Source organism: Lepidochelys kempii, chromosome 2, assembly GCF_965140285.1.
Source record: "Lepidochelys kempii isolate rLepKem1 chromosome 2, rLepKem1.hap1, whole genome shotgun sequence".
NCBI classification, from domain to species: Eukaryota; Metazoa; Chordata; order Testudines; family Cheloniidae; genus Lepidochelys; species Lepidochelys kempii.
The window spans coordinates 27,707,952-27,732,559 of record NC_136381.1 but is presented as its reverse complement, the minus strand read 5'-3'; the positions used below and the strand labels follow the sequence as shown (position 1 = coordinate 27,732,559).

At 37.5% G+C, this 24,608-nt stretch overlaps 1 protein-coding gene across 2 annotated transcripts in view; it reads right to left on the bottom strand.

Moving 5' to 3' along the window:
- Positions 1–24,608, bottom strand: part of TRPS1 (transcriptional repressor GATA binding 1) — a 262,838-nt gene that overhangs the window by 179,520 nt on the left and 58,710 nt on the right. For both annotated transcript variants that reach the window (XM_073330288.2, XM_073330289.2), the window contains exons 4-5: positions 19,524–20,653; positions 9,551–10,154 (exon numbers count right to left, since the gene is read on the bottom strand). In XM_073330288.2, coding sequence (XP_073186389.1) covers positions 9,551–10,154; positions 19,524–20,653 — 1,734 coding nt within the window. The remainder of the gene's footprint in view (positions 1–9,550; positions 10,155–19,523; positions 20,654–24,608) is intronic.

Here is a 24,608-nt window from a genome sequence, read left to right as displayed (position 1 = left end):
TCCCCTTTTACGGTAGTATCTGTGCACCTCACAATCATTAGTGTATTTACATTCACAACACCCACATGAGGTAGGGAAGTGCTATTATTCTCATTTTATAGATAGGAAACTGAGTTACAGAGAGACTAAAGGACTTGGCCAAGATCTCACAGGGAGTCTGCATCAGAACAAAAAATTGAACCCCAGGTCTCCCAAGTCCCAAGCTAATATTCTGATTACTTGCCTATCTTTCCTCTCCATGAGAAAAGGGCACTTGCATGAACTGGGCAATCACACAGGGTGCAACTGCTACACTCCACAGTGGGTCTGCATCCTCTGCATGACAGAGAGCACTATCCCCTAGACAGAATGTGTCCTGCTACTTCCCTTTGGGCAGCATTGCTCTCCACCAAAGCAGTATCATGCATTTAAAAATATTCGCCATCCTGTATAGGTTTGTTTGCACTGGGGCAATGCGGAGATGCACAACTTCAGCAAGAGCTACAGGGAAGCTTAATCATCAGGCCACACTGCTAGCTCTAGCATCTCCTGCAGTGGACTTGTGTGACCATGGTCCCCATCACACCGCCTCCCTTTGGAAACCAGCTGCTGTGCAGGACGCAAAAAGAAGGCTCTTTGTTCCCTCTACAGTACTGCACACTCATCCAGTAGCCAGGCACAATCTTGCTCTGGGATTTTAATTCAACTTTAAATAAATGTCAAATCTCGAATATAATACACTACCTATACATACACATATCACTTTTTTAAAATTATAGAGGTAGGACAGTGAAACATATACTGGCAATCTATGAGACGTTTAAAATACTCAGAACACTTCTCAAAGGAACAAGTAGCAAAACATCAAAAGAACTATTCAATCGTTATAAGCATGTATTTTAGAAAGAGAATTCAGTACAAGACATAAATGAAATATAGCAGATGTGAAGCTCTCCACTATATCAACTGTGCTACAATAGAGATCTTAAAATAAGGATCATTAGACCACATTAAAAGTAGCTACATGCATATATCTATTTTGATCAGTTCTTAGGTAACAAAGGAAGTTTCTCAGCACCTGCTGTGTGTATATTTATATCTATATATTTTATATAGATATACTTACATTTCTTCTGTTTCTGCACATATCTGTGCACACACCAAAACTATTTCCCATAGTGGGCATTTTTTAACTGGAAACATTAATCTCTGGATAAAATAGCTATGAGATATCAACAGAACATGAGTGTTCACTATTTATTTACAAATCTGTTTTTAAATCTTTACTACTTTGAAACTCATTTAGATATGTACAGCATCTGGATTCCTTCAGATTAATTAAAATTATGGCTATGCATTCCTAGTCCAATAGATTAAGCACTTGTTTGCAGCCTATCACAATATCCCTCCTCTAAAATGTATATTTAGTCTTTCTTTTAATTACCAAAAGTTAATGTACAAAGGATATCTGAAATTCAACACAAAGAACAACTGCACTTCCATATGTTACATGTATATTCATGCCACTTTTCCACCGTTCAACACCATTCCACTTCAGGCAAAAACAAAATTAGGGAAAATCCTTGCCTGCATTCATCTATGAAATTTAATTTTCCATTGAAAAAATCTACAAATTAGTGATAAATTCAGCCCTCGGACATGGTGTGCTGTTCCTGTTGAATTCAATTTGGCAGAATTTGGTCCTTAGTTTGAATGTAAAATACAAATTTTCATTCCACTGGAAATGTATAATCTAATGCTAAACACTGATGAACCTAAAAATAAATTATTACAATGTGCTTATTTTACTTCTCAAAACTTTTGATAAGTTTAATAGTTGATAAAATTAGTCTGAATAGTGCAAACGTCTTACTTTCAAATTTAAAGAGCTCTTGCCATTGAAAAATCTAGGAATTATATAGTTTACATTACACTCAGTTTTGTTTATGTGTGCGGTGCTCACAGCTGTATTTATTTGGTACTGTCACAGTGTTTTATTTAAAACAATAATTAGGCTATAGTTATAACTAATACTATAAGAGAGTAGCACAAGTTAAAAGTAAAAATTTAGTAATCCATTTGAAGCCTGGATAAAAGATGTTGCTTTGATGTTAGGTCTGTTCCTGAAACCCTACTTATTGTGAATAATCTTAACTCATATGATTAGTCCTACTGAAATCAATGGTACTACTCTTAGAAGTAAGGTTTGCAGGGTTGGGCCCTTTGTCAATAAATAAATAAAAAAGACAGTTAAAAAGAGAACAGAGGCAGATCTCCAGCTGGTGAAAACTGTCAATGTTCTACTGAAGTTAATGGAGATATAAGAATTATACCAGCCGATGACCTGCTCCCTGGGAATCAGATGAACGTAACAATAGCAATACATGTTACAAAAGATGTTGATCTGATCAGAAAAGATAGCACTAAGTAATCAGAGACATGTAAGCAAAGTTATTATTCATCATATTTCCTTCCTAATATCTATGCACATATTTTACAAAATTACATAATTACCATAAAATCCCATTCACTTCAAAATCCATATGATATTAATGACAATTCTTTCTCACAAGTTCAAATAATGAGACCATGAGTCAACCAGTATTACTTTAGAAACCAGTATGCATAATATTTTGCTTCTTCTTACTGAAGAAATTATGTTGATGAGCTAACTATCAAACCACTGAGAATAAGAGAGCAGTTCTGATTTCTGAACTAATGATGGGAATATAAAGGTTCAATTAACTATATGTGATTCTGAATTTCAATCCATATCAGCCATTTGTTTCATTATAGAATGTAGGATAGCTTTTGTCTTTGTTATTGACTCAACAAGCCAAATAATGCAGCTCATCTTAAATTGAGAATCTGGTTTTCTCTGCTAGAATCATTTTGCTATTGATCGTAGCAACTTCTGTATACACTGTTGCTTACTAAAAAGCCAGGGGGCTTGTAACTTAATGCTTCTTGATCTTTGTTCTGCAGACTGATTCACCTTTTCTCAGCGTTTTTGATGCAAATATCCACCCACTGTATTATTACAGTGCCACACCTAAATAATGATTTTACAGTCTAATACAGTTCTACTCATTCCCTGCCCCCAGTGACAGAAATGTACACAACTATGGGTGGGTATATATCCAAAAGGTGGGGCCCTCTTTCCATGTGACAACCCATCCCCACTCGACTATGCTTAAATTCAATTCTCATGAACCAGAAACATCTATTTAACTGGGCAGGTTAACATTTTTTTCAAGTTATATTCTAGTCCTATTTGATCACTGTGTCATGATGAGTAATGCAAAACATTTAATTTTCTTGTGGGTTTGTTCCAGTAGTTACTAAAAGGAGCCAAACACATGTTTGTTTCTAAGCTATTTCAAAGCTTTATAAAATTAGTTTAACTTCACTTTGTAGCCCATTCAGCAACAAGGGAATTTTACCATTCTCCGGTTTTGTGCAGGAAATCAAGGTTTCAAAACTTTTTCTAATCAAGTCCTTATCTTTACTCTGACGCTTCACTTGTCAGATGATCATTTAAATTTACCAGGTTCTATTTATACTTAAAAATTAACTCCCTGCCACCTCAAGCTCTGAACTGTAGAAACAGGTGCTTTTAACAAAACCGGAAGAGCTTAGCAGTTCTTTGACCCAACACAGCAATGTGCATTAGTAAAACATAGTGCCTGCTGAGTTTCCCTGAGTTAATTAGAGGACTCATATGGCAATGAATGGCCTTGACTATAAATACTTCCTGAAAGATCCCTAACGGAGTCAGAGGAAATGGGGAAAAAATGAGACACAGCTAAAGAGAAACTATTTCCGTTGTTTCTTCTTTAGAGGGCTACTTTTTAAAGGAAGTGGGGACAAGGGTACAGTGTCCAAGAAATCTACCAACTAAAGCAAAAAATGGAACAATTATACTCTTCCCAAATTTAATTCGACAAATCAGCATAAGAATACTCCTGCTTAAAAAAAAGTTATTCATTGCATTGCAGTCCCCAGTGATTATGTACATCTGTTAATACTACCAAGACTTTTAAGAACACATTTTGTGTATTCTCACATGCACGGTTTGCTCCTCTGTTAAAGTCAGCAGCAAATCTTCTACTGACTTCAGTGCAAGCAGGATTCACTTCTGAGATATGCTGTCCTTCTAGAGCCAACAATCTGACGTTTATACACAGGGAAAATATTTTCAAAAGCACACAGGGGAGTGAGGAATTTCCACTGAGTTTCAGAAGCTGTTGGGCACATAACCCTTTGAAAGTCTCCTTAACAGTTAAACGGGGATCAATAATTCGAAATACAGTATAAACTATCCAGTGATCCACACTGTAGGGAAAATTATGTATGCTATTTACTACATTGTTACTTTTAAGGTCAGAACTAAGTGAAAATTGTATCTTTTTTTCTTTCAAACTTTGAAAACAAATCAACCTGCTCTTCACCCTGTTAAGAAAAAGGGGAAGGGGTGGAATCATGATTGGCCCAGCAGAAATTCAAAATTTAAAAAATTAACCATCTCTAGATAGTTATATACAGAACAGTATATGGAACATTTGGAATGTAAATATCACAGGCTGAACAATAACCAACTATTCTTGAGGTAAATTGAATCAACCTAGAAATGCAATGCTTTCTTGTAGCATGTGTTGCTAAGTGCCCTCAGTTCCATGGAAAAGTTGAGTGTGTTCAGCCCCTCACAGGATTAGGCCTCAAAAGAAAACATCTATAGCAAATTTTAACATAATTTTAGTCAAGACTTAAATATTGCTGTCCAAGATCTCCATTTATTACAATTTGCTCCTCTGACTATCTCTCATATTACATATGTTTTATATGAAATTACTGCAAATGGGCCATAAAATGTACAACACTTTCAGAAATGGACGACATTAGAACACATTGTGGTCAGTGATCTTATGCATGCATGTGAAAGTGTTGCAGTAACATCCACACATCCCCCTGTGCACAGATACCATTATATGCAAAATAGGTCTGTGTGTAAATTCCCAGGATCACGCTGCACCTCTGTGTGTCTACACTGTGGAAAACTTGGTACTGCAGCATCAAAACATAATAGAAGAGGACACTTCATTTAAAATCAGTTTAGGAAAGAGTTCCTACTGTCCAGAATCAGAGTTATCAACGCACTAAACAATGCTGCTTGGTTGATCTTCTGCTGGCTGCCAATGTTCCCTCCCCTACAAAAGGAACATTTTTGCATCTCAATAGACTTCTCCAGTATCAACAAATCTTTAAACTATAAATTCAGTTACTCTAAGGAAGAGAGGGTTAACATCTACAGTGTTCCATGCTGAGGAATTTTTTATTTATTTATTTGTATTCCCATTTACAAAACATACAGATAGCCTGTAAATACAGTTACTGGAAACATTTTAATAAAAAAAATAAAAATTAAAGCTACACCGAGAAGTGTAACAAATCTCTGAGAAAGATTCACTCACACATGAACAGTCTGAAAACTCTCTCTAATTGTCTGGGGGGCAGGAGGTCTGCCCACTATCTATACGTGTTTGCACGTGCATTGTACAAACCATCATTGTTACAATATCTCAGTCTCCTGAAAGGATCCAATCAATTTGGTGTTTCAACCACTGAAAATAAATGAAATCCTACCCAACCTTCTCCCCTGAAGAATCTACTGAATGACACATTGTGGGGGGCAGGTGGCCATCACAGGTAGAATGAGAGCAACAAAGCAGCGTATAGGCATGTTATAAAACATGAAACCTTACAAATGTATTGTACTTATGAGACAATTTTGTTGACAAATTATAGTATATAAAATTTTCCACCTTTTTTCAATCGATTTTTTATTATTTTTGACATTATAACCACATGTCAACCATCAGAGATACACTGTAAAACAAACACCTAGAAAACTTGCTTGTGATATTATCCTCTATTTGTTTTACTGCTGTTGGATAAATACTATACCCCTTGCATTAGCTGATTCTACAACAAATTCTATTTATGTACAGTGTTATCTATAAGCATTCCCCCATCAGCTGTACTTAAAAAATTATGGGACTGTGTTTCCAAAGAGTACACTGAACACCATACAATACATAGCTCGCAACACAAACTTGCATTATGTAAATTTCTTCCCAGAAATAATCATTGCTATGTATATTCCACATGCATTTATACACACTTTTAAAACAATTAAATAAGCCAAATTCCTTGATCACTTAAACTTCATGCACCACAACTCAAAACAGAACAGAGAGGGAGTGAGCAATGGGAGTCACAAGGACAAAATTCTGCCACTGGTTTACCATGTGACCCTGGGCAGGTCTCTAAGCTTCTCAGCGACTCAATTACCTCATCTATAAAACGTGTGAATAACACTGCCAACCCAGTCTCAAAAGTGAACTCCAAAGATGAAAAGTGAAAACTATCATTATAACTGTTAAAATCATTTCAAAGCTTTCTTAGTAATTGGGAACCACTGGGGGGAACACAAAATTAGACACATGCCATTTCTCTCCTTTGATCACATCACATATTCAGTGCTTCCAATCGGTTCTCCCCAGATTAGAACAGTTTCGTTCATGTCCGTTTTTCAAAAACATGAAATGACAGTCTCTGTCATCTAAACAGAATAATACAAGTGTACAAGTGTAGTGTAAATTTTGCCTTTTTGTCAACAAGTGGCCCTAGCACACACAACTTTGAATTCAACTACTGATATAACTTCAGAGACTTGTACCAGCTGGAAGCACTGGTTGGGGCATGCCAGCTTTTAGTACCTAAATCATCGCTTCACATTACAGACGTACATTTTCTTTTCCTTAAGAGGACAATCAGGTAAGTTATGTTCAAACAATAAAGAGCATTCTTTTTTTTTAATTCACTGGATACAATCAGTGTTGACTAGAAAAACTTTAGCTGTTTGGAAATGAAGAGTAAGCAGCAGAATTAATCTAAAGAACTCTTCTGCTTAGATCAATTGATGTTCTAATCCTTCAGAATGTTAGCAGCAAAGATGCCTTTGGGTGAAATTCTAGCCCCGCAGAAGTCAAAGTTTTGTTTTTGACTTTAACAGAGCCAGGGTTTCACTGTACAATTCCGCACACAGGGAACTGAATCAGGAACGTTGGGGGTTCTTTTCGCACTGACCCGATTCAACTCTGAATCTGAATTAGCACTAAACCCTCACGTTACATTCGTCCCCAGAACTCCCAAAATGAAGGCTAAAGTCTCACTATTTCCTTCTTCCCTCAATAGTTATGAAACATAGGTATGTCTTATGATGTGTATGAACTCTGTCCAGCATGTTCCAGGAGTCCACTAACATAGTGTCCGACTAAAAAGATGACTAGTTGACATAAGCCCCCTCTCCAATCTTCACAGAAGAAAAATGGAAACGTGAAAATAAAAAGAAATGGTGGCTGAGGGAAAGACATGTTCAATTAGGTTCTGCGTCTAGTGGAGTTCAACTATTGTTGGCCAGAACTGTTTTTAAAGGTAATTCTTCCCTGAAAGGTGCCAACATAGTTTCCCTAATCAGTGCAGACTAAGCCTAATCTTTTACCACAATCATTTTACAAACTATGTAAAGCAGAAATTGGGATGTAGGCTAAAATCTTAAAAAGCGGGTACCTAAACCTAACAACTGAATCCATATTTATGCACCTAAATAAGCAGACTGCTTGTTCAGAAGACAATGATTTCAGAAGTCAATGGGAATGGCAGGAATTCAGCACCTCTGAAAAGAAATCCATTGAAATCCTAAACATATTATCACCTTTCCATTAAGAACCTTTAAATATATATTTATATTTGAATTTCTTGTTGCGCCAACCATAAAAATTGGCCAGCATAATCTTTCCTCCTCTGCCTTCTCCGGGGTAAAAAAATAAGGTAAATAAAAAAACTAAAGTGGTACTATATTAAGTTTTCAGGCGCAGCCAGAGGAGTATCAGTCGGCTTCACAGCGCTAATGCAGCACGTTATCAGATTCCTTTGCATGTTGTTTTTTTTTAAATAGACAATGAGGTTTAGCCTGTGCAAAACAAATAAAATTTAGTCTCAACTGGCTAGCCTCCCAGGGTAAAAGTGGTTCCTGTGGAGATAGCCAACAAAAGGTATATGCATGGCTAAGTCCCACTAAACAGAGCTTAAGTGGGATATAAGTGTCAGATATATATATATATATAAGTGGGATATAAGAGCTTAAGTGGGATATTTACCTTCTGTCAGGGTAAATTTCACCTCTAATCAGGATTTTTTTAAAAAAATACTGATAAACAGAGGAGAAAAGAAACTCATGTACTATATATGAAGCTCCCACACACAATTGTCCCAAACCCAGATCTGCGCACAGAAAGCCTTTCATGCACTATTGAAATGATTAAACTGAGAGATGACGCCAGTGACATTTCACGGCTTTATACAAAACATAACACTTTGGTTCTATTCAGATGCATGAAGCTCTTAAATTATAAATAAATGATTTTGAGAATTAGCACAATTCTCAAGTTTTAGACTCTACTAACTTAAAAGGGCTCAAAAGATTTTATATATATATAATAGAAAACTACTGCAAAATACATTTGCATTCTCTTTACTCTTCTGACATTCATATTGTACTGGATTTATGATTCTTAATGTCCTTAAAGAGAGAATAAAGAAAAGTAGCTAATCATTATTTCCATTCTCAAGACCAGCTGAGTTTCAAAATCCCCTTTGTATGCAAACTGAAAGCAACTGCAGCAACTTTCTAGGAGTTCAGATGAGATATGACACCTAGTGAAAACCCAGTGCTGACTCAGAGAGAAAGACAGTTATTTCCCCAGGCCACTAACCTCCCCCCTCAGCATTAGTGAGTTATCTGAAACTCAAACTTCCTTCACAGGGAAAAGCACATACAGTAAAAGAGTGAAGGGAAGCCTTTTGTATGCACAGGTGCGACATGTTCCGAGAGAGCACTAGTGCAGTTTTGTTTTGAGGATAGAATGAGAATGTACAGTAAGATACAGAATTTCTGTCTCTTTTGACATTTCCTCAGTTCCTTTTTTTCTTCTTCTTCTTCGACAAGCCAACCAGACAAATGTCTAAGTTACATGTTTTAATTCCCCCTCCCCAATTACATTTCTTTATTAATATTTGACTCATATTTCACATTTTAGCTGTTTAATACTATGATATCTCACTTCAGTGTGTGCTGTCACCCCATCTCAAAATTTAAGAGGTGATTAGACGTGTTAATATAACAGATGTGCAGCCTTCTGGGATTCTGAACCTTTCTTCGCCAAATATATCAGATTCTTGCATAATCAGCAGGAATGATTAACCAAAATTCAGTCAGAGCTAATAGCAAAGACAAACAAACGATTGCTTCCTATTGCATCTGGTACATGTTTTATACAAAAGCTTGGGAACTATTACCTGCCAATTTAGCCCTAAAAGTTTGAATCCTTTAGACTGATTTTAATAAAGTGTCCTTGAAAATAAACCACCATTCCAAACCTAGAGAAATGAGTAGTTGAAAGTAAACATGATATGCATGCACTCATTGTAACAAAGGAAAGCTTCCTACCCGTAACAGGGACTGGGATTCGTCCTTTGATTTGTTATCGCCTGACCCAGGATATTGATGAGTGAGTGGTCCAGATTTCTCTCCGCCTCCTGCTGGCACCCCCTGCAGGAATCCCTTGGTCTCAACAGCCAAGCCATAAATAGGCCGTGCAAGGTGGGCAGCTTCTACGTTTGGACTATCCCTTAAAGGCTTTGGCTGTTCTTGGCCAACAGACACTGAGGGCAGGAGGCCTAAGCTTGTTTGTGTATATGATGGGCTTCCCCTCAAAATGTCTGTTCCTCTCCAGGTCACACTGCGAAGATCATCATTGGAGCTGTCAGTCCAACCTTTCTCCTTGAGCACTTCCTTATCTTCTAGCTTTTCCCTCTTCACTATGCTGTCAGAAATGGGCTCCCCCATTTTGGGGTCTGGATTGATCAGACTGTAGACCTTTAGGTCAATTTTGGGCTCTTCCTTGATAGCAGACATGCCATGACTGTCTTCCCCATTGGCTGTACTGATGTCCATCTCCTGACAATGCACAGTGTTGAAGTGCTCTAGTAGTGACTGAGTGTCAACAGCTGTAAAGCTGCACTGACGACATTTGTAGCAGTTATGTACTCTCCTGAAAGAAAATGAAGATTATTTTAATATCAGAGTCCACTCACCGTCCCCTTTCTTGTACCTGCATTTTTCTCAAAAAATATATGAGGAGGTAAGAAACGGAATACTTCCAAATCCAGAACCTGAAGTGAAATTATCTGGCACATGTAACTCTAAATAAAGAATGTGGGTTTATTTTTGTTGTATGTGGGATAACACAAAACTAAATCCAGCTGCTAAACACCAGAACAACTGGTTATCAATGATCTTCTAACCATTCATTCAGACTCAGTCCTGTCTTTCTGAACTCTACATAATTTCATTGCAGATTTTGTATGATTTTTCCTTTTGATTTGAATCAATACACTTTTCACCTCCTATTTATTCCATTGTGACATTTTCCCACACAAAATGAAACACAAGGGGACATACTTCTTTCTGACACCTAATTAAAAGCCACTTTGTATAATGTAGTCCTGTACTAAAAAGTTCCTGTTTAATAGCTTAAAAAAATTCCTTTGCCTGTCATCAATTTTACACCCATTTAGTCAATGCAGAGGACTTTGGAGGAGAGCTCTAGTTAACTTACAGCTAAAGATACTTCAAAGGATAAGAGTTCTTGAAACAAGAAACAATTCTTATTTGTTCTCTATAGAAATTCTAAAAACTGTTTTGAAATGAGACTGCTCTTAAGGCCACACAAAACAGCTGATTGTGTCCTTATATATTGAATTCTATTGTCAAATGTAGAGGCACTTTTGTAAAGTTTGAGAGGCTTTCAAGTAGGGAAGCAGAGAACATATGTGAATTCCATTAAAGTCTGCTAAAAGGTGTGGAATATGTTGGAATAATAATGTGCATCCCTGTTTTCATTATAAGTCTATGCAAAGTACTATATTAGTAAATCATGTAAACCATACATTACTACATTGGAACAACATGTTACCAGTTTACTGTATATCCCATAGTAACAGAATACTCTCTATGAGCTAACTACGAAACATTTATTAGGTATTAATTATTATTATTTAAACTACAATAGTGGCCAGAGTCCCCAGCGAGTATTGGTGTCCCATTGAGCTAAGCTCTATATCAATGAAGAGTAAAAGACAGTCCCTGCTCTTCATCAAAATGTATATCAATCTGTAATTCCTTCTCCTTACAGATACACTTAAACATACACACCCTATGCACTTAGAGTCACTCTAGTGACTCTAGCCAAGGTAGAAAAAATGAGCCCTTGACTGCCCACACTGGACAAAGCTTATATAGGAAATCTGTTACTGCCATGACAACGTCAATTGTTGAAAATTAATTCTTTCAAGGCTAAATCCTGGTCCCAATGAAGTTAATGGCAAAACTCCCATTAACTTGAATAAGAGCAGCATTTGGCTCTTAGTTCATCTGTATAGCAGGAATAGTACACAAAATGTCCCTTTTTAGGTCTGATAGTGTAGGAGAAATAAATTGCTAAGCTTAAAAATGAATCTTTCTTTGACAAAATAAACCATATGCTATTTAAAGTATCTGATTTTCATGAAATCTTGCATGCATGCAGCTATGAGTATGTATTCAAGTATCAAGAGCTGTAGTGCTTGTGTAATATCATTTTCTCTGTTTCATTTTCAGTATTATTATATTCAGTTTAGATAACTAGACGGGCTTCCTCAGCCTCCAAAAAATTCAGTAAATTATTCTGTATATAGCCTAGTGCCAATGGCGTCTTGTTGTGGGCCAGAAAACAGTGGGTTAAAATCCTGGTCTGGCTGTATTGTCTCATTCTAAACTAGCTTTTTATTGAAATCAGCCCATCTCTGTGTGATACTAACTTAATTCTTTTCTGAACCAAGCTTAATTCTGTTTCTGAACCCAAAAGAGAGTGCTATCTGATCAAAACCATTTAACAGATACAAAAAAAGCCAATTTGGGGGGGGGGGGGAGACTAGTCATATAAAGGTGGAATATCTTCAGAGAAGGCCAAGTTCGACACGGGTTAGTTATCTAAAAAGCCAAGTTAAATAAGATACCATTTGGGATTAATGGTCCAACCCCAATTTACTCCTGCCTGAAAGTTTATCAATCCTTTGGGAGGCAATTTAGCACTAAGTGTCTTTTGTTTAACTTGGCCATTTGAATGGCTAACCCCCTTTTCTAACTTGGCTCCTTTCTACAGATATCACACCTTCAGGCAGCTGATCTTTTTCTGTCTAACTTGGCTTTATTAGGTGCATGCTAAATATTTTTGATCCAGATTGTATATACCACCATTATGATACGAATGAAACAAATAAATGTACAGTATAGCAGCAGCCAGACAGGGATTTTAACTATATATTATAACTAAGGCACGGGCCTGTTTAAATGCACTTTTATTACTCTGAAAGCTTGTACATTTTTAATTCTTTAGAAAGGGTGGGTTTTTTCCACCCACAGAAAATTACATGAGGATTTCTTAATTTGCCTGTGTATCTTTTTATACATATACCACCCAGTGGGAGTGGGAAAAATTAGGGCCTTTTTGGAGAATAAAAAGATAGAATAAAAGGTAGAATAAAAAGATAGGCTCTTTTAGAACATACCCTTTTCTAATCTACATAAAAAAACACTTCTGATCCCAACTGGATAGCTCAATACCTCAGACTTGTACAATAGTAGTAGATATACTGGACAAACCAGGATTTGGCCACAGATCTTAAACTAAATTTTCTATACCCACCAACCGAAAATTGAGCAACTGTTGAAAGCTGCATACATGTGAATAATTTAATCATTACGGATCGGAGTACAAATTTGGCCCAACACAAAAAAGCTACATGAGCACATATGATTTTTCTTCCTAGCTTGGCACCAGTCCAGGAAACAACTTGAAGGGCTGATTTGTTTGTTCATTTTTAAATCAGAACTGAAATCTACTATTTGTTCATAATGGGACAAATTCCATAGTAGTTTGTGAAGTGAGCCCCAAAAAGCTAATCAAGAAAGTTTAAAAGAAAAGCAGTTTGCATAGCACGCTATATAATAAATTGATTTAGTGTTTCAAAAGTGATCATTACCAACTGGATGGTGGTTGTACCATCTCAGGCTGTGATCTTATGAGATAAGATACAGCACATAGTGTCAGGGTTGATCAGTATTAGGATGAGAGACTTCCAAAGAAAAGTGAGGAATAGAAGAAAATGGTGTTGGTGAAAAAGCAAGTACCACTCTTCCTTCTATGGTCAAAACAGAAAAATGGTTTTTCCCCCCACCTTTTGGCAACTGAACTCTGAAGGTTATTAAGTTGCCAAAAATCAAAATAATTTTGGTTTCAGATATTTGATCTTTCAACAAAAAACATGCAAAAATTACGAAAAAAAAAATTTGGTGGGAAAAAATATAACTTCCTTACCTACTCTAATTTCTACAGTAAACAACTTTTCATCCAAAGATCCCAAAATCCTCATATCTGAGTACATATTATCCATGCAGAAATTGTTTAATCCATTACAGTAAAACACACCTTTGGAGTACACTGCATAACTGAAGCTCTCAATGAAATGTAAAGAATATCTCCTGATTCTTCAGGGGTACAATGGGGTGTGAGTAATAGTTAAATTAGTACCAAGTGTAGCGAGAGAAGGTCGGTGAGGTAATATCTTTTATTTGACCAACTTCTGTTAATTAAAGAGACAGGTTTTCAAACTACACAGCTCTTTCACCAACAGAAGTTGGTCCAATAAAAGATTACCTCACCCATCTTTTCCCCTCTAATATCCTGGGACCAACACGGCACGAACACAGCAAACAATAGAAAATGTAGGACAATTAGCCATTTGGAGATCTATTTAAGTAAGCACATTTTAGGCAGGTTTAAACACAACTACACTGACGTACAATGTGATTCATTAACTTTGAATTCAACTGAACAGCCTACAAATTACATGTGAAGGAAAAACTGAGTGGTGTTAAATTTAAGTATATATTTCTGTAGGGAGACAACATGAAAAGCTAATTATTCTTTCAAATTCTAATGTTGTCAGTAATGAAGGGCTGCCAAGGTCTGCACTGCAGATGGATAATACTGGAGGACAATGACACAAAAATAATATTTAAGCAAACAGACAAAAATGATATTCCAGATGTACAGCCAGAAAGATGCAGAAAAAAAAACAGGATGCACAGCGTATACCTGTGATTCTTGAAAGTCATTGAAGATGCACACAAAAGGGAGTTCATGGACTCAACCATTCAGGCAGGTTGCAAGCAGATCCACGGCATTCAGTATTTGCCAATGGTAAAATTAAATATGGGAATTGAAAAACCCCATTTCTGCCCATACAATGCATAATTATATATTTATAGTTGGGATACATTCAGCTTCTTAGTATATAAATTGCCAGCAGCGAGTTTTGCTGTATTTTTCCCTCACAGTGGTGGAACTGAGAGTAACTATCACATTATTTTATTATATAATAATAATTATATTTCCGTATGAGGAGAGATTAATAAGACTGGGACTTTTCAGCTTGGAAAAGAGATGGCTAAGGGGAGATATGATTGAGGTCTATAAAATCATGACTGATGTGGAGAAAGTAGATAAGGAAGTGTTATTTACTCCTTCTCATAACACAAGAACTAGGGGTCACCAAATGAAATTAATAGGCAGCAGGTTAAAACAAATAAAAGGAAGTATTTTTTTACACAATGTACAGTCAACCTGTGGAACTCCCTGCCAGAGGATGTTGTGAAGGCCAAGACCATAACAGGGTTCAAAAAAGAACTAGATCAATTCACAGAGGATAGGTCCATCAATTACTAATAGCTAGGATGGGCAGGAATGGGAGATGGGGTGGATCACTTGATGATTACCAGTTCTGTTCATTCCATCTGGGGCACCTGGCACTGGCCCCTGTCGGAAGACAGGATACTGGGCTAGATGGACCTTTGGTCTGACCCAGTAGGGCCATTCTTATGTTCTTATATATCTGTATCTCTCTCTCTCTCTCTTTATATATATGTATGGAATACATGGCTGTGTGGCATAAATACTTTCTAGGTCTAAAGTCTTGCTCATGTATGAGGAAGTCACAAAGAACATCAGCCCATTGATTAAAATCTTTACATCACACCACCATGTGCTCTATGGGGATGTCTAGACCGCAATTAAAAACCCACAGCTGGCCTGTGCCAGCTAGCTTGCCTTACAGGGCTTGGGCTCCGGGGCTGTTTCATTGAGCCGTAGACATGTGGGCTTGGGCTGGACCCTGGGCTCTGTGCCCTACAAGGGGGGAGGGTGTCTAATTGCAGGCTAGCTATACCTTATGTGTGCCACCTAATTCACAGATACAAATATGTTTCAGAAGTTGATCTTTTTTTCTTGGAATTATTCTTGTATCTTTTCACCTGTACATCCAGGACCAACTATATAGGATTCAGAGTTGTAGCCGTGTTAGTCGGTATCAGCAAAAACAATGAGGAGTCCTTGTGGCACCTTAGAGACTATCATCTGATGAAGTGGGTTTTAGCCCATGAAAGCTTATGCTCAAATAAGTGTGTTAGTCTCTAAGGTGCCACAAGGACTCCTCATTGAAGGTAGACATGGAAGTTGTATACCACTATATAGTAAAAAACTCCTCCCTTTCCAAATGGAATAGCCCCATGCTTCTATCCTATGGGATCAAAAGATAATGTGTATTTAAATAAAATTACTATCTATGGAAAAGTCATTTTAGTTTTTTTTAATAGATTCTAAATAGTTGTTATACTCTTTTCCCCAGAATTAAACTACAGATGTGTGATTTTATAGGAGAAGGGACATGAAAAATGAGAACAATACACATTTTTAAAGTGAGACATGTCAGAAATTGGGAGATGTTGAGGGAAGGGAGTTGTGATTCTAGTTATATGACATCTACAAAGTACATGAGGGTGTGGTGTGCTAAAGGTTTAGAGAATTCTTCACAAGCTTTTCAAATAAAGGAGCCTAATTTTAGGTACCCAAGTCCATATTTAGACCTTTAAAATCTCCTGATTTTCAAAAATACAGAGTACATATCAGTTCCCACTGACATTGGTAGGAGCTGCTGGGTGTTGAGCATTTTTTTAAAATTAGGCCACTGATTTAGGCGCCTAATTTAAGGCACTCAGTTTTGAAAATTTTGTCCTCTCTCCCTCCCTTTTTCTCAGGAATAGGCATTTTAATTGAACGTACTTCTTAAAAAATTAAATTACCAGCTGCAGCAAAACAATTTTTTTCCAGTAGAGAAGCCATGTCAGCCCATGAAATACCTAAAAATAAAATCTTTAACAGCTTAAAAAAAAAAATCATGCCATGCCCCAGCAGCAAAGTGCTGCCCATGGAGTTATACAACATGGCCCAAAGCTGACTGGATAATAATATCTAGTACTTAGATACTACTCTTCATCTTCAAAGCAGTTTACAAACATTAACCAGTTAATCCCCACAACATCCCTGTGGCCCACTTAAATCAAAAATCGGGCACTGCATGCTGGGACCTGTAGTCTCTGGAGGCTACAGCCCCAAATTAAAGACGAGCAATCTGCTCCATTTTTTTATGGGCACCCAACATATTGCCAATGTGGCCCTCTGTGGGCAATGTTTAGATGCCCCTGTTTTAAGCTCTATTAAAGCACTATACTATAGTCTGCCTTCGTTACTTTCTCAATGTTTTGGAATCTAGTAAATGCATCACAGGCTCTCATATATTTAAGAGAGGTCTGAGACTGGATCTTCTTTTGTCATCACTATATATGGCTTCTATGCAAAAATCCTTTAATGGTGATGGAAGTCCGGATTTTCTGTGGTTGTCACTGACTCTTTGGTCATAAATGTTTAATGTATTTAAGATTCTTTACTTAATCTTTAACCCAGTTTTTCCAAAATGTATAACAAACTGTTCTTTTAAAATCAGAGAGCCAAATTCTCAGATGATATAAACTGGCATAGCTTCACTGAAGTCAATTTCCAACAGCTGAGGATCTACCGCAAAAGGTTTTTCAGGGAATTGACAGCCATAAGGACATGAATTGGAAGACTGGCTCTTTCTATCTTCATATAGCGATGCTAACACTTAAAAATAAATAAAGTGACACTTTAGACCAACAACATAAAAATAATCATCTGGAAAAGTATCTTGTGGGATGGCATCAACAGATGAAAGCGTGCCTGCTCCCAATTTGAAAGGAATTAGGGCTGTCAAGCGATTAAAAAAAAGTAATCGCAATTAAAAAATTAATTGCATGATTAATCACACGGTTAAAGAATAATAGAGTACAATTTATTTAAATATTTTTGGATGTTTTCTACATTTTCAAATATATTGATTTCAATTGCAACACAGAATACGAAGTGTACAGTGCTCAGTTTATATTTATTTTTTATTACAAATATTTGCACTGTAAAAAACAAAATAGTATTTTTCAATTCACCCACTACAAGTATTGTAGTGCAATCTCTTTATCATGAAAGTTGAACTTACAAATGTAGAATTATGTATAATAAAAACCTGCATTCAAAAATAAAACAATGTAAAACTTTAGAGCCCACAAGTCCTTCTTCAGCCAATCGCTCAGCCTACAAGTCCACTCAGTCCTACTTCTTGTTCAGCCAATCACTCAGACAAACATTTGTTTACATTTTCAGGAGATAATGCTGCCCGCTTCTTGTTTACAATGTCACCTGAAAGTGAGAACAAGCGTTCACATGGCACTTTTGCAGCCAGCATTGCAAGATATTATGTGCCAGATGCGCTAAAGATTCATATGTCCCTTCATGCTTCAACCACCATTCCAGGAGACATGCAGCCATGCTGATGACGGGTTCTGCTCGATAACAATCCAAAGCAGTGCGGACCAATGCATGTTCAGTTTCATCTTCTGAATCAGATGCCACCAGCAGAAGATTGATTTTCTTTTTTTGGTGGTTTGGGTTCTGTAGTTTCTGCATTAGAGTGTTGCTCTTTTAAGACTTCTGAAAGCATGCTCCACACCTCATCCCTCTCAGATTTTGGAAGACACTTCAGATTCTTAAATTTTGGGTCAAGTGCTGTAGCTATCTTTAGAAATTTCACATTGGTATCTTCTTTACATTTTGTCAAATTTGCAGTGAAAGTATTCTTAAAACGAGCATGTGCTGGGTCATCATCCGAGACTGCTATAACATGAAATATATGGCAGAATGCGAGTAAAATAGAGCAGGAAACATAAAATTCTCCCCCAAGGAGTTCAGTCATTAATTTAATTAACGCATTATTTTTTAACGAGAGTCATCAGCATGGAAGCATATCCTCTGGAATGATGGCCAAGGCATGAACAGGCATATGAATCTTTAGCACATCTGACATACAAATATCTTGCAATGCCAGCTACAACAGTGCCATGCAAACGCCTGTTCTCACTTTCAGGTGACATTGTAATTAAGAAGTGGGCAGCATTATCTCCAGTAAATGTAAAAAAAAATTGTATCTCTTAGCAATTGGCTGAACAAAAAGTAGGACTGAGTGGATTTGTAGGCTCTAAAGTTTTATATTGTTTTGTTTGAGCGCAGATATGTAACAAAAACCCCCACATTTGTAAGCTGCACTTTCATGATAAAGAGATTGCACTACAGTACTTGTTTGAGGTGAATTGAAAAATACTATTTCTTTTGTTTATCATTTTTACAGTGCAAGTATTTGTAATTAAAAATAATATAAAGTGAGCACTATATACTTTGTATTTTGTGTTGTAACTGAAATAGATATATTTGAAAATGAAGAAAAACATCCAAAAATGTTTAATAAATTTCAATTGGTATTCTATTAACAAAGTGGTTAATCACGATTAATTATTTTGAGTTAATTGTGTGAGTTAACTGTGATTGATCAACAGCCCTAAAAGGAATACTAAACAACAGCAGAATGTCCTTAATCACTGAATTGTTGGAATTGTGATGGAAAATATTACAATAAGGTAGTTAATAAGAGTACTGTACTATAAAGCATGAAAGAAATAGAACTATAGTCAGTCTTGGGAAGAAAAACATTTGGATTCCCTTCATAAATGAAGATATCAGCTTTCTGGCAGAAGGTAGCTAGAAGTATTTCAGATGGAAAACAGCACAGCAAATCTCAAATATGCAGGAACCACAGCATTCACACAAGTCCAAATTTTGCTCTTAGGTGCACTGGTTTAAATCTAGAATAACTCCATTGACTCACCTGGAGTTTGACCAAAGTAAATGTGAGTTGGATTTGGCACTGTGTGAACAGATACAGAGATACACCTATATGTATTCCCATTTTGATCTAATTTCGAGTTTCTTCAGTATACTAGGATCCCTGACATTTCATAGAAGTGTTCAGGGTTTGTTTGTTTTGTGTGTTACTATATGTAATTTTAAAATTCACTGTACCTGTAGTGTCGAGAAATCTCTTCTTCCACCTGGGTAATAAAGTCACATTTGGTACATGAGTGTTCTTTGTTCTCTTTGAGAGTCAGTGGCCCATCCATCCCTTGAAGGGTATTTGCTTCTTGTTTGACATCAGATGTCTGGGCTTCATGTGCGTTCTCATAATGAAGCAGGAGAATATCTACATCAGGAGTGGAGAATGAGCATTGATCGCACTGGTGTTTGACTCTAGAGCTTCCTGTCACCCCAGGAGACAAGTGCAAGAGCAAGAGAGCACAGTGGGAACAATTACTTTTTCTGCAAGCAAACGGATAAGTAATATCTCCAAGGTGCTTTTCTGGGCTGCAGAGGCCCCGAGGACAGAACTGACAGTGTTTAATGGTACATTTGTGAATGTTGTGTAGCTGCTGATAATGGCGGAGAAGTGGGCCCACCACTATTACTTCTGGGCCATGGCTCTTTGAGTACCTAAAGTCACAGAACTGACAGTTGTAGCTTGTCACAACGTTATCCTCTGCTCCTTTGCTAGAGAAGTCTTTCTTTTTTGCCACACTAGAGCCCTTTTCTGTCTTTGTTACTAGTTCCCCATCTGCATTTTTGGCTAGGTCATTCTGATTAATGACAGATCCCCTAGAAAGTTTATCATTTAGATCTGGATGAAGGCTTCCTGATTGATTTCCCCCATGCTGTTTGCTGTAATGTTCTAATAGTTTGAGAGAGCTGAATGATTCACAGCTGAAACTGCAAAATTTACACCAGTAGTAACTGGTGGCATCTGTATCATTTTGTCGAGAAGAATCTATGGGTTTGATAGGCACCGAGTATCCAACTGGTGTGTTGTCTCCTGCTTTTACGGTGATTTTGTCCTGCCACTTCCCCAAGTCTCCAGAATCACATGATCGAAGAGTAGGACTGGATTTATTGGAGTTTTTCTCTGAAGGTTTCCCAGATTCAGAGGAGGGAAGGACGGCTTTCATTTTGTTTGGGTGAGTCTGTAAGAAGTGTTGCTCTAGTTCATTTGATGAGTTGCCCATGTAGGTGAAGTTGCAGAATTTGCAGCGGAAGTACTTGGTGTTGCCTTGGCAATCTGGAGTTTTCCGTCCAATGCCGATAAAGGTTCCACCTAAAGTAACCTATGAAAAAAGAATGAGATAATTTTAGCTATACTGAAGAATTATTCAAAAACCAAATGGGAAAAAAAGGAATCATACAAAAATTTAAGGATAAATTTTAATAAGATCTACATCACCAATGTCTCATTTGTAACAACTATGTCATAAAATAGTAATAAAACCCTTCACTTCTGCAGCACTTTATATCTGAAGATCTCAACGTGCTTTACAAAGTTGAATAAATATTGTGCCCATTTTTCAGTTGTGGAAATGGAGGCACGCATACGTGAAAGAGACTTGCCCAGTTTCATAGAGCTGGACCTGGATATCTCTTGGCTAATTCCTATGTATCTTCTGTACTTATATGGCCACCATTATTGTTGCATTTGTGCACATCACAATCTTTAACTCACAACATCCATTTTAGGTAGGGAAGTACTATTATTTCCATTCTACAGATGGAGAATTGAGATGCAAAGAGGCTAAGTGATTCACGCAACAACACACAGGATGTCTGTGGCAGAGTAGGGACATGAACCCAGCTCTCTAAAGTACCAGGTTATTACCACTGTACCATCCATCCTTCACTGCTCTAAAGTAAAAGTGGCAAAGAGTCCTGTGGCACCTTATAGACTAAAAGACATATTGGAGCATAAGCTTTCGTGGGTGAATACCCACTTTGTCAGCTCTAAAGTACTACCCCATCTTCCTCTTTAAAATCAAGCTAATATAGATATCCCTCAATAGGAGACTTTTGTGAGTGTTTTAGCTGAGTGTGGAATACAGGATCAGGCCCCAAGTCTTGATCTGCCAATATGACAAAGAATTTGGAGTGGAAGTCAGTATTACAGCACAAGGAGTACCACAGTTTTATGAATCTGAACGCACAAAAATGAAATTTGAAAACCGAATTCAGTTGACTGTGCCTGATTACATCCACTCCTTCATATAAAGAGCATTCTTACAACAACATCCAGTATCCACTGAGACTCCTTTTTAGAAATATGGGGGTTGCTCTCTGAACTGAAAGGCAATTTTCTCAAAGATTACTCAGTGCAGACATTCTCCAAGGAAATCTTCTGTTCTTTTCCTATTAAGAGCTCTAACTCAGTAAAATAAGGATGGAAAAATTACTGTAGAAAAATGGCATGTGGCAAAGAAAGAAACTTACTACACCCAAAATCATGACATCACTAATTTAAAAAAAAAAAGGTAGGTCTACTTAACTGTTCTCATGATCTATGAGCACATGGATTGCAGGAAGGAAGGAAGCAAGGCTTCCAGGCTTATGTTATTAAAATCTCTGTTCTCATAGCAGGCAGTCCTGCCCTTCCCATGAGTGCACCACACCTGCCTTGTGACATCATAGAGAGATTTGCTGCTCCTGTACAACTGGTTTGATGGCCAAAAAAGGAACCGAGGAGGGAAGGGGAAAAAGTCTCTCATGACAAAAATCTCACCACAGCTTTACTTCTTTTCCTGAATTATAACAATTACACAATATTCAGCAACCAATTACCTTTTACACCCACCCACCCTTCACCCAGTTCACCCTTGGTATACCATTCCAAATAAGCAGAGATGTCGTGGAAGCTTCCATGCGGCAGTGGCATGCCTTGGATTTTTCTGTGTGAGAAGGGCTTTAACAAGGGCGTAGAACGTTTCAACACACTCCGTGCAGGCTCAGATTTTCATTCCCCCAACTGTTAAGTGAATTACTGCTTTTCTCTGGGATTCAGTTATAATGCATTAGGCAAATGGTGTAATTATATTTTTCTTCCCCTCTTCAACAGCTGTGCCACAGAGCAAGCATGTGATCACTGCTCATCCAGAATCACACCATACGGAAAGACTCAGACATACAAAGAGCACGACATGTAAACATTTTAAAATGCATATAATATAAATGCCTTTTAGCCATTTAGCTTGGAGTATAAGATGCTATGCCTTGTATGCCATCAGCACAAAATACATATAGTGAGTCAATAAGTTGCTAAATCATGGTATAAAGATGCTTTTCAGCCTCTGATTCTTGTTTTAAAGAAACATGATTTCAATGAGCTGGTTAAAACTTTTTTCTGATAAGCTGAAATGAAATCTGTGTGTGTCTGGCAAAGTTATTTAAATAGATAACCACGAGATCGAAAGGCACCATGGCATCCATAACCAGGATTTAACATTACTATGGGGCTTCAGAGTCCCAATTTCAAGCTAAGAGTTTGGCTCTGAGGAGTTCTTTGGGAGGGAGCAGTTTTGGGGGACTGACTACTGCAGAGGGTCATTGGTTCCTATTGCTAAAAACAGGATAGCAAAAAATGGAGGCAAAACATGCTGGGCCTGATCCGCTGAAGTCCGTGAGAACTGCAGCTACTCCACAGGATTTGGCTCATTTGGTCCTCATCCATCACGTTATTTCAAATGTTCAAAGTTTCGCTGATGTTCAGTGAAACATCTCTGCCTTTAATGTAAAGGGGCATTGAAGGAATTAAGGAAAACAGAAAATAACAGCCACTCTGTGTGTGATTAACTCGGTTGCAAGGAGATCTGTTTTTTCATTCAGTGTTTGTTTATTTTGCTTTTGCACTGAACAACCAGCCAAAATACTTTACCTTAAGTGGCTTTTATGAGTAAATACATCCATTATTCTTATGAGTCCATCTAGAGAGCCTACAGACAACAAGTCCATCTTTGCAGGGCAGGCGCCCTTTGGACATCAGTTAGGAAGCAGGAATGACAATAAGCCCAAATGATGCTTGTTGCTAATTACATTGGAATGTACATTGGAAAAACATATTAATCATATCAGTATTTTACCCAACAGAGTAGCTGTAAATGAATATATTTTTGTAACTTTTCCTAATCCTGATGAATGCCCTACATAGCAAGTTCAGTATCCCATGCTAACCTCCTTCTCCGCAATGCAAGGATAAAAGAGAATTAAGAATTTATAATATATCTTGTGCTTACTAGTTGCAACAGAGGGGAAAAAAATCTTTAAAACACTGGAATGTAACTGATTACCGATTGTTGGACCGGCATTTCACTGAGTACCCTACCACAATTTAAAATAATGGATTCCATTAGCAGAGGGTATACGTGAAAGGTAACATAAGGTCATCTTAACGTTATTACAACCAAAAGTCATTTTTCAAGCACAGAAAACCTATTTAAAGCCTCCACTAGGGTCATCAGGTAAAGGAACAAGGAAACTAGCTTCCATGTAGCAAGGCTAGCAGAAGCACTTGAAGGAAAGTAGTAATGATACAAACTAAAACTGCCTCAGCTTTCAGCCAGCCGAATTTGGATGAAGCCTATCCCATTTGCCAAAGCGTTTGGATTCGTGTATTCTACTCAAGTCTTGGCTTGACTTTCAGATTTCTCAGTTACATATCATATCTCTATGTAAGGACAGCAAATTCTCTCTCTCTGTGTGTATATATATATTTTCCTCTTGCTCTCTTTCCTTTTCCAGGGAGAATGGAATAAAGGGGAGAGAGAGAGAGAAGGGGGGAGGGGGAGCGAAAGAAAACATACTCCATCCATATTTCTCTGAAATTTCCAAGGTGATGGCTAGCTTCAGGTACTTACTCCAACAGTTCATTCCCATTCCCATTCCCCTCACACCCTCTGTGTTTTACTTTCTAACCCATGTGTTCCCTGCCAGCACAAAAATCACAAGGAAGAGGACAAAGCAACACTAAAAAGCTGCAGTTCTAATAGAGCTGTGGAGTCCAACTTTACTCTTCCCACAAGCAGGAGTGCAGAGTGAGCAGGGCTGGGGTTAAAAAAACATCCTCAAACCTATGGCTCCCAGGCAGATACACAGAGGGATGACTCACATTCAGCATTCTCCTTCTGTAGCAGGCCCTCTTTAGGATGGAAAAATAGTTTAGTGACTAGAGCAGTGGACTTGAACTCAGGAGTCCAGGTCCCATTCCCACCTCAGCCACAGATTTCAATGGAAGTTACAAGCCTA